This window comes from Pezoporus occidentalis, unplaced genomic scaffold (assembly GCF_034315485.1).
Source record: "Pezoporus occidentalis ecotype Australia unplaced genomic scaffold, CSIRO_AGI_Poc_V1 ctg77, whole genome shotgun sequence".
Taxonomy (NCBI): domain Eukaryota; kingdom Metazoa; phylum Chordata; class Aves; order Psittaciformes; family Psittacidae; genus Pezoporus; species Pezoporus occidentalis.
The window spans coordinates 1,991,922-2,005,247 of NW_026916126.1; the positions used below are offsets into that span (position 1 = coordinate 1,991,922).

The 13,326-nt window shown below is 43.9% G+C and overlaps 2 protein-coding genes and 1 long non-coding RNA gene across 7 annotated transcripts in view; 1 reads left to right on the forward strand and 2 right to left on the reverse strand.

Annotated features, from left to right (window-relative positions):
• RIPK4 (receptor interacting serine/threonine kinase 4) overlaps positions 1-3,708 on the reverse strand; it is a 22,695-nt gene extending 18,987 nt beyond the window's left edge. The window contains exon 1 of the mRNA XM_062602583.1: positions 3,209-3,708. Within this exon, the coding sequence (XP_062458567.1) occupies positions 3,209-3,390 (182 nt within the window). The 5' untranslated portion in view covers positions 3,391-3,708. The remainder of the gene's footprint in view (positions 1-3,208) is intronic.
• LOC134155414 (uncharacterized) lies at positions 3,598-12,957 on the forward strand. 2 transcript variants are annotated; one of them, XR_009961545.1, is made up of 4 exons: positions 3,598-3,709; positions 4,151-4,251; positions 10,182-10,225; positions 12,514-12,957. It is a non-coding gene; the product is annotated as an uncharacterized LOC134155414 (long non-coding RNA). The 2 variants fall into 2 exon arrangements; XR_009961544.1 differs by lacking the exon at positions 3,598-3,709 and adding an exon at positions 3,743-3,821.
• LOC134155413 (histone H4 transcription factor-like) overlaps positions 10,868-13,326 on the reverse strand; it is an 18,503-nt gene continuing 16,044 nt past the window's right edge. For all 4 annotated transcript variants that reach the window (XM_062602584.1, XM_062602585.1, XM_062602586.1 and 1 more), the window contains 3 exons: positions 12,885-13,023; positions 11,983-12,098; positions 10,868-11,354 (listed from right to left, as the gene is read on the reverse strand). In XM_062602584.1, coding sequence (XP_062458568.1) covers positions 10,955-11,354; positions 11,983-12,098; positions 12,885-13,023 — 655 coding nt within the window. In that variant the 3' untranslated portion in view covers positions 10,868-10,954. The remainder of the gene's footprint in view (positions 11,355-11,982; positions 12,099-12,884; positions 13,024-13,326) is intronic.

Genomic DNA, 13,326 nt, shown 5'->3' on the forward strand with positions numbered 1-13,326 from the left:
GAAGAGGGAGGTACATGTAGGGCTTTACTCATTTTATTTTCCCAATCAAGAGGGCAGATCTTTCCACCTTCACACCCTGTCATCACCCCCACTGGCTAATGCCTCCAGTGAGGAGTCCTCTCTGGGAACTGTTACATGGTTCATACTCATTATAGTCTGCACGTTTACATTCAGCTGTAAGAAACCCACAAAGGCTTCCAGGTTGTTCTTTCTGGGCTCGCCACCCGTTTCCTCCAGACCACACTTCCATTCTGGCCAACAGGAGTAAAGAGAAGGTGCTGTGCTCCCCACTGCAAGTCCTAGATAAGAGGCTCCTCCACCTTTCTGGGTGACACACTCTTTTCTCCAGGCTTACACTGAAGCACCCAATCTTGAGAGCATCTTGAGTAGCATGCGGGAAGTGATCTCAGGAGATGGAAAGTGGGAGCAAATAAGGTGTTGGGAATACAATTTGGCTCAATCGCCTGAGAGGGCTTGGGCTTAAAGATAAAAACACTTCTGACTGTATATTCGGTTTTTCTTCTGCTTGAGGCCACTTGGCTCTATGGGGTGATAATTGCCAAGTGAATTACCCAAATCTCTTACTGTCTGCAGAAACACAGTAAGAGAGACTACAGAGTATTACCCCTGCCGAGCCACTACAAACATGGTTTTAATGTGGTACCAAATAAATAAATAAGAAAAAGCCTCCATGTTTTTCAGTTAATATTTCTGATACCACTGGTAATTCTTCTAACTGCTGCTTCACAGGGTTCCAAGAAATGGCTAGCCAAATTCATCTCCTGGATTAACTGCCTAATTACACAGGCTTGTTTCAACCTGTGAACTAAAGAGATTGTGTTTTATGTTGTCTGTGCCCCTCACCCCACCATCTGAATGACACAAGTTTCTTAGAAAGGTTTCAGGTGAGAAGTCTCTTTGGGGGCCAGTGTTACTGACTGCTGAAAGGGGTAGAATAGCCTAACAGTGGAAGGAAAAGCAGATACAAATTAAGCTTTATTTTGCAGAAGCAGCTGTTTCAAAGGCCAGGGACCCTCCGATTTCGAATCGGAGCTCCCCTTAAGCATCCAAAGCGCAAATTCTGCAGTAAAACCAATAAATTACTGTGTCAAGGATTGGTTTGTTAAAATTAACCCGGAGCTGCAGGCACCACATGGCCTTGAAGTTCCCAAGTTCTCAAGGCATTTTTGTTTACTCCACTGCATGTTTGTATGGTCCCTCCAATACCTGCAAGCCTTATAACCACTGGTTCTCTATCACACATCAAATATATTAATACAGAGATTTGGTAGCAATTCTCATGATTCACTATTCATATTAAAATAGGTGACAGCATCCTTTGGCTCAGACTGAAAATTAACATTTAACTAAATTTCTAGATGTATTTTGCAAATGAAAAGTATAACAAATGTTCTTATTTTTAAGAGGTATTTTTATTTTAACTGCAAAATTAGTCAGCTACAGTACTATTTTGAGTAGGCCTCAAAAAGCATCAAGTCTGAAATGTACTTGGAAGTTTTAATGGTAGGAAGGCTTGCAGGGTAACCCAGTAGAACACACTCTGCAACTCTGAGGCCTTTCCATTTTATTCACAGACAGCACTTACCCTGTGCATATATTCACCTTCTGTCCCTAAAAAAGGATATTTTGCCTCATTTACCGTATTATATAAGCTATGCCTACAGCAAAGTCAATTCAGATGATGGGCAAGACGTCCCACTACCCTACTGATCCTGCAGAAGATGGGCTTATAAACGTTTTCAACCTTAGGCCAACTCATCTCCCTTCTCCTACAGGAACCGCAACAAATGAAACCTTTTGTGTCTGAACCAACCCACGCCTCAGAAAATGAACTGCAAGATCAACTTGTGAGTTGGAAAAGATCCAGAAATTAAGGTGGAACTGCAAAAGCTCCGTGAATAGCACTTGGCCGTAATTCGCCTCCCTCTGCACAGATGCTGACCAGCTGCTAAGTCACTGCTGTCCCTTGAAACAGAAGGATGTTTCTAAAGGAGCTTCTGACAGCTGCGTTCTCCTAGGAAGAGCAATCTGCACTTGGTATGCCCCCATCACACACAGACTGCGCATGCACAGTATAGCTGGCTGTCCTCCACCATGGGCCACAACTAGTCACAGAGGGCAGGTGAGCTGGATGGGGTTCCCACTATGTTCATCTGCAATACAATACAGCTCCACACTGGACTACACAGTGAGGGCCCATCCTGGGCAGATGCAAGGAGAAGCGCTGGCCCTGAAACTGGAAAATGAATTCCCCAGCACATCTCCCTTCAGCACCTGCTCCTCAAAGACAGCATGTCCACTGCCCAACACACCACCCCCCCCCCGCCAAGATCCAGCTGCTTGCCCCACTGCTAACCACCAGCCACCCACCACACAGCAGTCACAACTAATGCAAATGCAAGAGAAAGGGCTGGCTTTTCCCAAGGAAGGGAGCTCACTGGAGTGAGACACAGGAGGCTTGAGAAACCCCCGGATCCCATCCGGCAGTTTCACTCCTCCTGCGCTTCCCATTGAGGACTGCCTCCGATGACCTTTGGAGCTGCAGCAGGCGTAACGCTTAAGCACAAGCCAACACATGCACGACCAGGGCAGGGCAAATGGCTCCGAGGGTACAGGCCAGCCCTAGACTGCAGCCGTGCGGCGGCTCTCTCCAAGCTGCTGCAAGCGGCTAAGTAACGTCGCTCGCTCTTTGCGTGAGGCCAGCCCCATTATATACAACAGAACCAAAGGTGTTGGTCCGGGCTTTGCTTAAGTGTGGCAAAGGCCACGTTTGCCTGGGGAATACTTAATTGCGCAGCTCTTTCCTGAATTTAGTCAGACCTTCATCCCCACTGCTGCTGTTGGTAAACAGAGCTGGAAGACACGCTACAGCTCCCAGTTCGTCCCTTTTCCAAGCTCGCTCCCAAGATCTGTAACTCTGGGCTATACGGCCTGGCTTGGGGCTCAAAAAGAAGTTGTCACACAGGCAGCCTGACCGTCTTGTTTGGCCTGGGAAACATGACCACCTGGGAAGCATGATTTGTGTGCCTTGTGTGATAAAAACACAAGGGAGGGTTGCAGAAAAAGGAGCCCTTGGTCGCTCCTTGGCTGCATCTGTACATCCAGGGAGCCACGGGGCAACCAAGGGCTCCTCAATACCTGGAGATCTTCTTCCCCCCACTTTCCCGTTGTCCCCACCGCCCCTTACTTCTCATCCACATGAAGGCTGGGCGAACACTTGATGGCGAGCCATGTCTTCCAGTGGAGGTGCCGCACCTTGTACACCTGCCCGAACCCCCCCGAGCCGATCTTCTCCCAGCTGCCGAACTCGCTCTCCTCGAAGGTCTTCAGCAGTCCCATGGCCCACGGGGAGACGCTCTCCCTCGCCATGCTGCTGCTCCTCGGCCGCCGACAGACCGACCGCCCGACCGCCCGGCACCGCCGCCGCCGCCCGCCCAGGTGAGTCAGGTGTGCCCGCGGGGGGGTGCAGGGCGGCGTCACTTCCTGGGCCGGGCCCGCCCCCCCCTCCGCCGCTGCCCGGAGCGGAGCGGGGAGCGGCTGTGGCGCTGCCCGGCCCCGCTGCCGGTGCTCGGGTGCTGCTGCCGCCGTAGCGCCCTCCCTTGGCTCCCTAGGGCCCGGGCAGCGCTTCTGGCTTCCCCGACACCTATAAAGGGCGGTTCCTCGGCTCCTCTTCTCGCTCCGGCACTGTGTGAGCTCCCGGTCCTGTGTGGTGGTGGCGGCCGCGAGGTGTGGCAGTAGGGTGCAGGGGTCGTGGGTGAAGCTCCTCGAGCAGGCGGGGAGCGCTGCGCACAGCTGTTGAGGTGTGACAATTAGCTATTAAATAAAGGGGAGGGAAGCACCAGCACCTGCCTTCCTTCCTCCTCTTCCCTAGGAGCCCCAGCGGGTCTGCGCCCCTTCGGCAAGGGAGGATGATGCATCACGCTCGGGGGGCTGCAATGCTTGAGCCGGCCTGGTCTGTGTGGCAAAGGCTGGAGGCTGCTCAGGCGCGCTCCAAAGCAACAGTTTTTAGGGAAACCGTGCTGCCGAGAAGTGCTGCCTGTCTGGTTTTCAGTTGCCCCTGGGATTAGGAGCCTTGATGATCCCAGCGGCAGATTTCAGTGCCTGAATCCTTTTGTGGATCTAATTGCAGGTGTCACAGGTCTCGGAGCGATGGATAAAGGGTCTTACTCTGTGACTGAGATGCTGCAGTTGGAAGGAAGGAGTTTGAAACCTTTGGTGTGTAACCCAATGGTAAGGAGGCTATTGCAATCTGCAATGTGACCTTCACACCTATCACATGTCTAAAGGCTAATAAAGCTTGTGTTTATCATACTGAATATCAGAGACTCAAACTGATTGTTCTAGGCAGTTAGCCTATGATCATTTAATCTGGTAGGTTAGGCAATAGATAGAGGACAATGTGTTTTAAAGGTAGGATAATAGCACTAGTCAGTCTTGTCTTTGTAAAGCTCCATTTAAAAAGAATCTATGGAGACATTTAATTACTTTCAAAAGACATGGGATATCAAGTCTGTTCTCGGGGCTCTATTTGACAGGGACTTGTATCTGCTTAATTTACTCTGGATTAAACTGGAACCGGTTTACTCTGAATGAGAACACCTCTGTATAAATAAATCAAGAATAAGAAACAACTGTGTCTAGAGACAAGCCCTTAGGTCACCTGTGTGACCCAACACTACACCTCTACCTGAGCCTCCTTGTCCTGGTTATCATCACTGCCCTTGCTTTAATTTGGGATGTCAGCTGTAACTGGATCAGTCTGCGGAACCTGACATGCTGTCATAGAGGTCTATGGAAGTTGGAGTGATTTGGAGAACTAGGGCCTCAGATGCTCTGCCTTCTGCAGGTGTGCTCCACTTTGTTCCACACAGCACACCAGGTCGTTTGTTCCGTTGTCATTCAAATTCCAGCTTCATTGGGACACTGGTGAAAGTTGTAAACCTGAGTGGGACAAACCCCAACTTCTGCTTAGTTGGCAGTAGACTTTAAGCAAAAAAGTAAATAATATACCTTCTGCCTGCACTGTGATTTGAGAATTAATTCAACAAACAGCAGCAACAAAGGAGTGAGAACTCGTGGCAGAACATGGAAAGAGCTCATCTAAGAGAATTTTAATTAAGTGCTTTCAAAAAGGGCTAGGCCTAAATAAAATTCACTTTTAAGGTGCTTAGAGAACCGGCTACCCGGGCTCTGAGCTTTTAGTTGGTAAAGCGTAGGAAGGCTGGAAGAGGGCACCAGAAGAGCTTGTCTTCAAGAGGCAGAAGAAGAAGGTGGCAAGGAAATTCTGGAGCAGTCAGGTCACTGACTAAAATAAATAAATAAAATAGGCTAATAGCTACCCAGACTGACAAAGAACAGTCAATACTAGATTTGTTGAGACCAAGCCATGTGAAACCAATCTTTCTGTGACAAGGTGACCAGTCTTGTATAAAATCCTTCTGTCCTGTGTACATACATTTGCAGGAGCATCACAAAGAAACTCTCTTCCTACTCTGCTTTGTTGTCTTGAGCTCTTTCTCAGTCTTTTCAGAGACCAGGATTTAATCTAGTGCTTTAACCTTTTCTTTTTAGGTTGTAATGCTTCTAAAGTGTTGCTAGCTGTGTATGAAGTCAACCAACATAAAGCTTCAACAGGACGTAGAGCACCTCAGCCCTGTTTTGTTAGATCTAAAGTATTTTGCTTCTGTGTTCTGTGAACAGATAGCAGGTGGCATCTGTGTAATAGCTTCAAACATAGTAGGGAAAAAAGCTATAATTTGGAACTTGCAACTTTCCAAAAAGATAACACAAAAATCCATCTTTTTGCCCACTGTGCAAACATTTAAGCTAAGTGTCCTGGGTTCAGCAGTGGTAGTCATTTTTCACCTTCTTGGTTGCTGGACTGTTCTTGTCTCAAGCAGCTACTCAAACTTCGACTGCAACAGACAGCGCCCCCCCAGCCCAACCAAGTGTCGTTTGAACGACGACACTAAGTTTAGATTTTTATACACAAATGGTGCCACGCTGCAGTTGGCCTAAGCCAGCCTAAAATTACATTGTCTGTGAAGGAGGCTGCCCTCCCCTTTTTGTGTCAGAGTCTGTATTCACATGGTTGCACTTGAGTTCACGTGGTTGCACAGTAACTACACCAGCTCAATGATGTCACTTAAAAAACCTCCCAGGTTAGTTTTCAGGCAGATCAGAAGGTTGGCCTGACTTACCAGGTACTTGTTAATGTCAACATTAGACAAAGAAGGGGAGGTGAGTGGGCTGGAAGGAAACTACCCCTGAAGAAGGTGATGAAAGGGACATGGTTACACATCGTAGCAGATGCTGGAGTTCCTTGCTGATCTCATTTAAAGCACACCCTCACAAACAACTGGCAAGTGTGGCATGGAGATGGAAATGAGCTGTAGGAAGAGGATGGGAACTCTTAAACTAACTTTTCCACTGAAAAAAAAACAACAAAGTACAGTGTAGGTAATCCTCCTGAAGTCAATGACACGCTCCAGCTGGACGGCTCATAGTGCCCAGAGCCAGGCATGTGTATGAATTTTTGTTAGTTCAGAGCTTAAGTTAGTGGCAGCTCTGCCTGCTCAGCACCCCAGAAGTCAGTTCCTTTATAAATTGATTTGAGCATACAAAAGTAAGCCATGAATTAAAAGGCAGGCTGGAGACCATGCTTGGGCCTTCATCGCGTGGTTTTAGTGCTTGTGACTGTAATAGTTGAACAAATCAGAATATAAATTAATAAAAATCTTGCGGCTTGCTTGTAAAGCTGAGAGCTTATCAGTGGAGGCAGAAAACTGAGGCAAATCATAGTTTGTTCGAGATCACATAAGCTCCTTGCTGTAGAGACAGTAACAGAACATTCTCTTTTGGTAGGCTTTGCAGATTGATTTTAACATCTTTCTGCCTGGAATTATATGCCAAAACCCACATCAGGGCAACCACTCCTCTCCCAGACACTAAATTTTAAAGCCTGTGCAAAACAATAGTGTTGCTTGATGATCCAGCTTTGAGAATTTTTTTCCAAGAGACAAATATTGTGCTTTTTCACAACTGCTTTCTTAGAAACCACTGAACTATTGTTGCTAACGTTCTCTCTCTAAGGATCATAAAAAGCCCTGCATTCAGGAACTTAACTGAGAAGTATTAAGCAACCCTAATTTTACATATATCTCATTATCAGCTCTATTTATGATGGTAGAGAGCCTGTACAATGTGAAAAAATACTAATTAAAAAGAAGATTAATCACGTTTGTAAGCAGTGAATTACTAACATGGCTGTTACTGTGGTACGGGGGAAAAGAATGCCTAGGTTTAAATTTTTGTTCTTAAGCCTCTGAGAACAAAAAAGGTATTCTGCATGCTCTCCTCAAGCTCGGTCTTGCTCTGCTTCTTGGCACACGCTGTCATTTTTCAGGTACATTTTTTCCTGCTGTTAGCTGTGCTGCAGGGCACCATCTCCGAGGTCATTATCAAAGGGTTTCTTTGTCAGCCTGGCTCCTCCTGCCTCTACAAAGCTGAGGGCTAGCGCCGTCCCACCGAAATCCACACAGGTCCCGTGCCAGAGCTGCAGTTACAGATCTTGCGGGTTTCACAGACTCTGGACCTGCGCCAGTTTGCCTTATCTGATGATCTGGCTCCATGAGAACAAGTCCCTAATGACTCACATCCACCTCATACCTGGTGTGCACGGGAAGTTGTTTTTCAAGCTGGGTCCCACAAATGCCAGCAAATCATATCTTCTTTGTTGTAGAGCTGCTTCCTTCTTCTAGGAGGCGCTGAGTAAAGTATGTGTGCAAGGGAGACACTTGCTTAATGTGTACCCAGTGTCACACAGCGTCATGGGACAGGGTGGCAGGACGAGCCTGCAGGCACCCTCTACACACTTCCGCAGGATGGTGCTTGGCAGCATTCGCTGGGGAGAAAGCATCTTTGGAATCACGTTGAAAATTAAGCAGGAACATAACCCATATTTTCAAAAGTGAATAGATTTACATACAGTTATTACAGTGCAAATAATGAGCATGGAAAATATAGAATTTGGTATCAAAATCAGAAAAAAAAAAAGCTGCTTTCACCAAAGTGCTTCCATTCAGGTGGATATTTTATTTTACTTTGTACATGCAAACCACCATCTTGTAGTGCTAATACATTTCTTACATAAAATTCAAAAAAACTCTGAAAAAACACCTTTGAAATCCATTGTCACTACCCACTATTGCCTAGTGAAGACACGGGTGTTAACAAAGCCTCCACATGCAAACTAATGTAAGAACGTAAATTCTATACAAGATTACTGACAAGATAACAGATGCAACTTTTTAGCTTTACAAAGCCCCTGTGTGAATGCAGACACTGTGAGTAATGTTAAAGTGAAATCTAAGCAACAGTAGGGTAAAAGTCTAGAGGGACATTAAGCAGCATAACTGAGGAAAATTATTTGAAAATATTATTTTAAAAAATAGGTCTCCATTAATAAATTATCATCCCACTGTCTCTGTCTCCACAGCTGATTTTGTCTTCCAGTATGTATTTAACAGTGTCACAGGCAGTTGTGGCAATGTCAAACTTGCAGGTGATACCACTGCCCTGCAAGCGTGGTTCCACAGGTCAAGCACAAATCTATAATGCCACATTTAAATCTGTTACGTGAAGCCCCGAATGGCCTTTGTGCAAATCGACACCAGTACCTGCAGTGCAGCTCGCATGGAAGGCAGCAGCCTCCTGCTCAGGTAGGCATGAAGATCTACCCAAAGGAGTAAATTGTTGGATACTGGATCAGATAGTCCTGCTAGGCTATTGTAAAAGATCTGTGAAAAGACTCCTCTGTGCTGTGGTTTACTAATATTTTCCATTATAAAGGACTCTTTCTTTGGGAAGCATTAACATCTCTGTTGTTTGTTGCAGGCCTTTGATATTTAGCAGGGGAAGTCCCAGAGGCTATAGTGGTACCTATTCATTGCCCAGAGAAACGTGACTCAGTTGTACCCATACTGTACAGTATTAAAAATGCCGGGTCTCTGATTCATGCACAAAGGCAGATTAAAATCAGGCTGCCACCCACATCTGTCTGGCCTGCCCCCACTGCACAGATGGCTCAACTGCCCTTCAAACATCAGCTGAATTGCCACAAATTACAGCCAAGCATATTTAATAATACTAAAAGCTGAGCGCAAAAAATCTCAGCTGCCTGCAAAGCAGGAACTTTCAAGGCAGTAACAGGCTGGAGAGCTGTGGAAGGAAGTTCTTTACAGCCATCAGTTTTACTGTACCTGTATTTGTGACAGGAGTCTTGAATTCATTTTCTCTCTCTGGCCAGGATTGCCAAGTATTGCAGACAACCTGGTCCAAATCGTCAGGCTGAAGCAGCAGTGAGAATGGGTGCACAGTCATGACTTAGGGCTCCCTCCAGCAAGCCCCACTCCCATTCCTTATGCAGGTGTAGCAAACTGGCACAAACCCATCAGCGGGTTCACTTGCCCATGCTCTTTGTGACAGCAAATGTAGGAAGCAGGTGCTACTATCACCATTCCACCTGCTCCTACAGACCCTCGTGAGGGTCCTGGGCAGAATGCTGTGCTCTTCCAGCTATGGGGATGAGTGGGAGCACATCCCTCCTTACCCCAGCTCCCCACTGGCCCAGCACAGCCTCATGTTCCATGTGTGCAACAGTGGGCAGCAGCTGGATGATGGAGGGCCAGTTCAAGGGAGACAGTTTTCTACAGGAGATGAAGTGTAAATCCTCCCAAACAGAAGTGCCCCAGCATCCTTAGGGTTACATTGCAAGCTCACTTCAATTTCAGACAGCCTACTTTTGTTCAAACTATTCCCAGTGTGCCCAGATACAATACAGCTCTGTCTATGCGCCGAAAGTTGCACTGTCAAAGTGGCACAGGAAGCCCTTCTCAGAGACTGCCTCTGGGTCCTCAAGGGACACTGGCTCGTGGTAACTAGCACAGGGTAAACTAGGTTTCAAGCTGACTGGATGCCACCTTCTCCTCCATACAAGTCTTAGATATTTTATTTGGAGGGCTTCTTCAGTTCCTGTTTTAAAAGAAATGTTTCAAACACTGCCATTCATTTTTACTGTGATGAAGGATACCTGTCTTTTTGTCTATGCCCTTTACAGAAGGCTCAAATAAATGCCTTTGCCATGAACTTATTCCTAACAGGTCAGGATAACCATGGCTATGTGGAATTATTTGTGAAAACGCAGGTGGGTACATTTAGTTATACTGCTAATACCATTCATTTACTTTCTCGTTGTATCTCCAGCACCCAATAAATATCTATAAAATTTCCATTATACCAAATTGTACATAAATTCTATATAAATCCAGCTCTGTGAACATCTTTACCTATTTTATTTAGACATACCTTATGTTTTTTATTTAAATGTAATCATTTAATTGTAGCTTAGAAGTCCTTTATGAGAATAAAGTCTGAAATTATTTCAAGAGTTATTAGAGAAAGTCACTAAGTAAAGCTAAGAAGCCTGCCAAAACTGAGTTTAAATATACATCTCACAAGCTGCTATCTGATTTCTAATAAGTAATGTAGGAGGCTAATAGAAAATGAGGTGCTTTACCTACCAGTTCAAACTGTTTGTCTCATGCATTGGTTCAACACTTTCCCCATGGGATATATATTTTTAATAAATAAATACACATGCACACATATATATGCTAGGTGAATATATAGAACTTAAAAGTTTCTTCTCCAAGAGGCTATAAATTAAAGTATTATACATGCATAATATAGTATTTTGCATATATTCTCTAAGCACATTTGAATAAGTTAATGTGAAAGGTGAGAAAACACAGTATTATATACAAGATCTGTCAAGGATAAAAGTGAAGACTTTAAAACCTATTTTATTTAAGAGAATAAACCTCTTCAGAAGAGTATCGTTTTCACAGTAAGAATCCATTAAAAGGCTGTTTTTCTAGAAAGCTATCTGAATTCCCAAGCCCAGCTCCATTTCTGCTGGTTTTTCTTTCACATTCATTGGTGTTGCTTCATCAACATCATTGGAAGTACAACAGCTTTCAAATGGCTGTACAGCAGTTTGAAGTTCAGAATACACAGGCTCTGGCATAGAAGTCTCTGTTTCTACCCAAACATTTTCTCCAGTAGCTTGTGACCCTGGCTGAAGCTGCATGAAAAGCTCTTCTACTGTTGAAGTGTCTCTTTTGCATGAGTCTCCTCCTTCTCTTCCAAAACTATTTTGGCTTGGTGAAGACTTATTTGTTCCTGTCTTGTTATTGACAGCCTGACCTGAATCCATGATGTCATTATAGACCGCTACATTCAAACTCATATGACCCTCATCATCTTCTTTATATCTAAGGGAATAAAATTGATAATACCAAAAATACAAGTACAAACACAGCATTTACAGCAGAAAGTAAGAATAACCTAATTTCTAATCCGATTGCCAAAACTGAGAATGTCAGCAATCAATTAAAAGATGAATTAGATTGATATTGATTAGGTGGCACTTAAACAAAAGACACTCTGTATGAAGGAACACCTGCCAGAGGGTTCCAGTAGGTGTTTTTTTTAGTCATGTAACAGAAAATAAAAGGTACCTATTCATAATTATATTTTACTTGCTGTATTTTCTTATTCCAAAATGGAGATTATGGCTTGTTTATACTACAGAAGCTGTTGAAATATTTATGTACTCTTTCGTGGATATAACTTGCAGGGTCAAAAAATTTTTTCAGCAGTCTAGGTTACAAGATTTTCCAGAGTGGTAAAAGCTATAAAAGCATAAAGACCTTTTTATTTCCTTGGTTTAACTATCTTTACACCAGTGCTAATGAAACCTAAGTAGTAAATTGTTTCATGCTCAGAATGTTTAAAACGGAAGCAAACTTAAGATAACATTTAATTAAATATCTGCATCTCTTAAAGTATTTAAAAAACCCTGAACTTTATGATCTGAGCAAGAATCAGCTGGCAACATACCTGAAACGAGAGTGGCTGCGGAGTTTATGGGCTTTTCGAAGATGTAGAGTCAATGTATAACTCCAGGAGAAACATTTCTGACAGATGTGGCATTTGTATTTCAGAATGCCATTACTCTTCGAAAGAAAGACTGTTAGAGTCACTGAAGGCTTGCAGGTACATATGGCAAAAATTAATCCTTTGTTGAAACGTGAAAAACCACACAAACTAGTTGAAAACTCTTCTGAAGTGAATTTCCTAAGACATTTAAAACCTGTGCTTTTTAAAACATGTCTGTTTAAGGAACCCCAGTGAATACGGAGATTCTCAGGATAGGCCATCAGTACTCCAGTAGCAGTGTGACACGTATCTTTCACTAAAATATATGCATTTTACAACATAGCAGTGATCGTAACTATCATAATTCATAAAATGAAGCAGCAGGCAACAAGCGTGCATAAAATATAGCAAAACTATTTTAACGTTGTGGCCAGACTCACCTGATTAAAAGTGATGTAAGCTTTACATACTTTACCATTTCTCTATTTTCAGGTAACTCCAAGGATGGAGTACCAATGTGAGGAGAAAGGTGACATTGGGCTTTAATCCTTGAAATACTTTGCTGCTGAGATTAGGATTGCCATCTTATTTCATGTTTTAAAAGGGGTTGGGTGTACGTGGAGGGGGTTCAAGACAAGTACGCAACTGCACGCACCTAAAGTAAGCACTCAAAATATATCGATAAGGATGAATTGGAAATTTGCATAATACTTGCAAGAGTCCTAGAAATGTGTGCAAATAAATACTTGATTTGATGCAAAAATGAAACATTTCATTAATTCACAAGAAACTAAAGGCATGTAAATGTGGAATTTTGCCTCATTTATAGCAAGATATTTTATCCTGCTATTTAATATACTCACCACATGCACTCTCTTGTAGTGCTGTTTCAAAGTTTGTAAAGTCCGTGAAATAAAACCACATCCTTCAACATCACAGCTGTAGGCATCTGAATCATTGTGTGTTTCAACATGTTTATGCAGATCATACGCGTTCTTAAAACTTGAAAACAAGGTAAAACAAATAACAGATATAATAGTACAGAGGAGTAGTCTTGTGGTTAATGTTTAGGACTGGGAGGTAGTAATTTTTGGCTCTGACAATGACAAGTGAAAGCGGAATATGTGTAAGTTGTTTCTCTACCTCAGTTTTTCCACCTGTGAAAAGGGGATAGTACAGACATCTCTTTGATGTGCTCTGCATTTCATTTTCCATTCCCTCTTTCTTCCCACACATCCATACCATGCCCAAATCTAGGTAATTTTTCAACAACCATGTTGCAAGGCATCACTCCCTCTTTCTGTT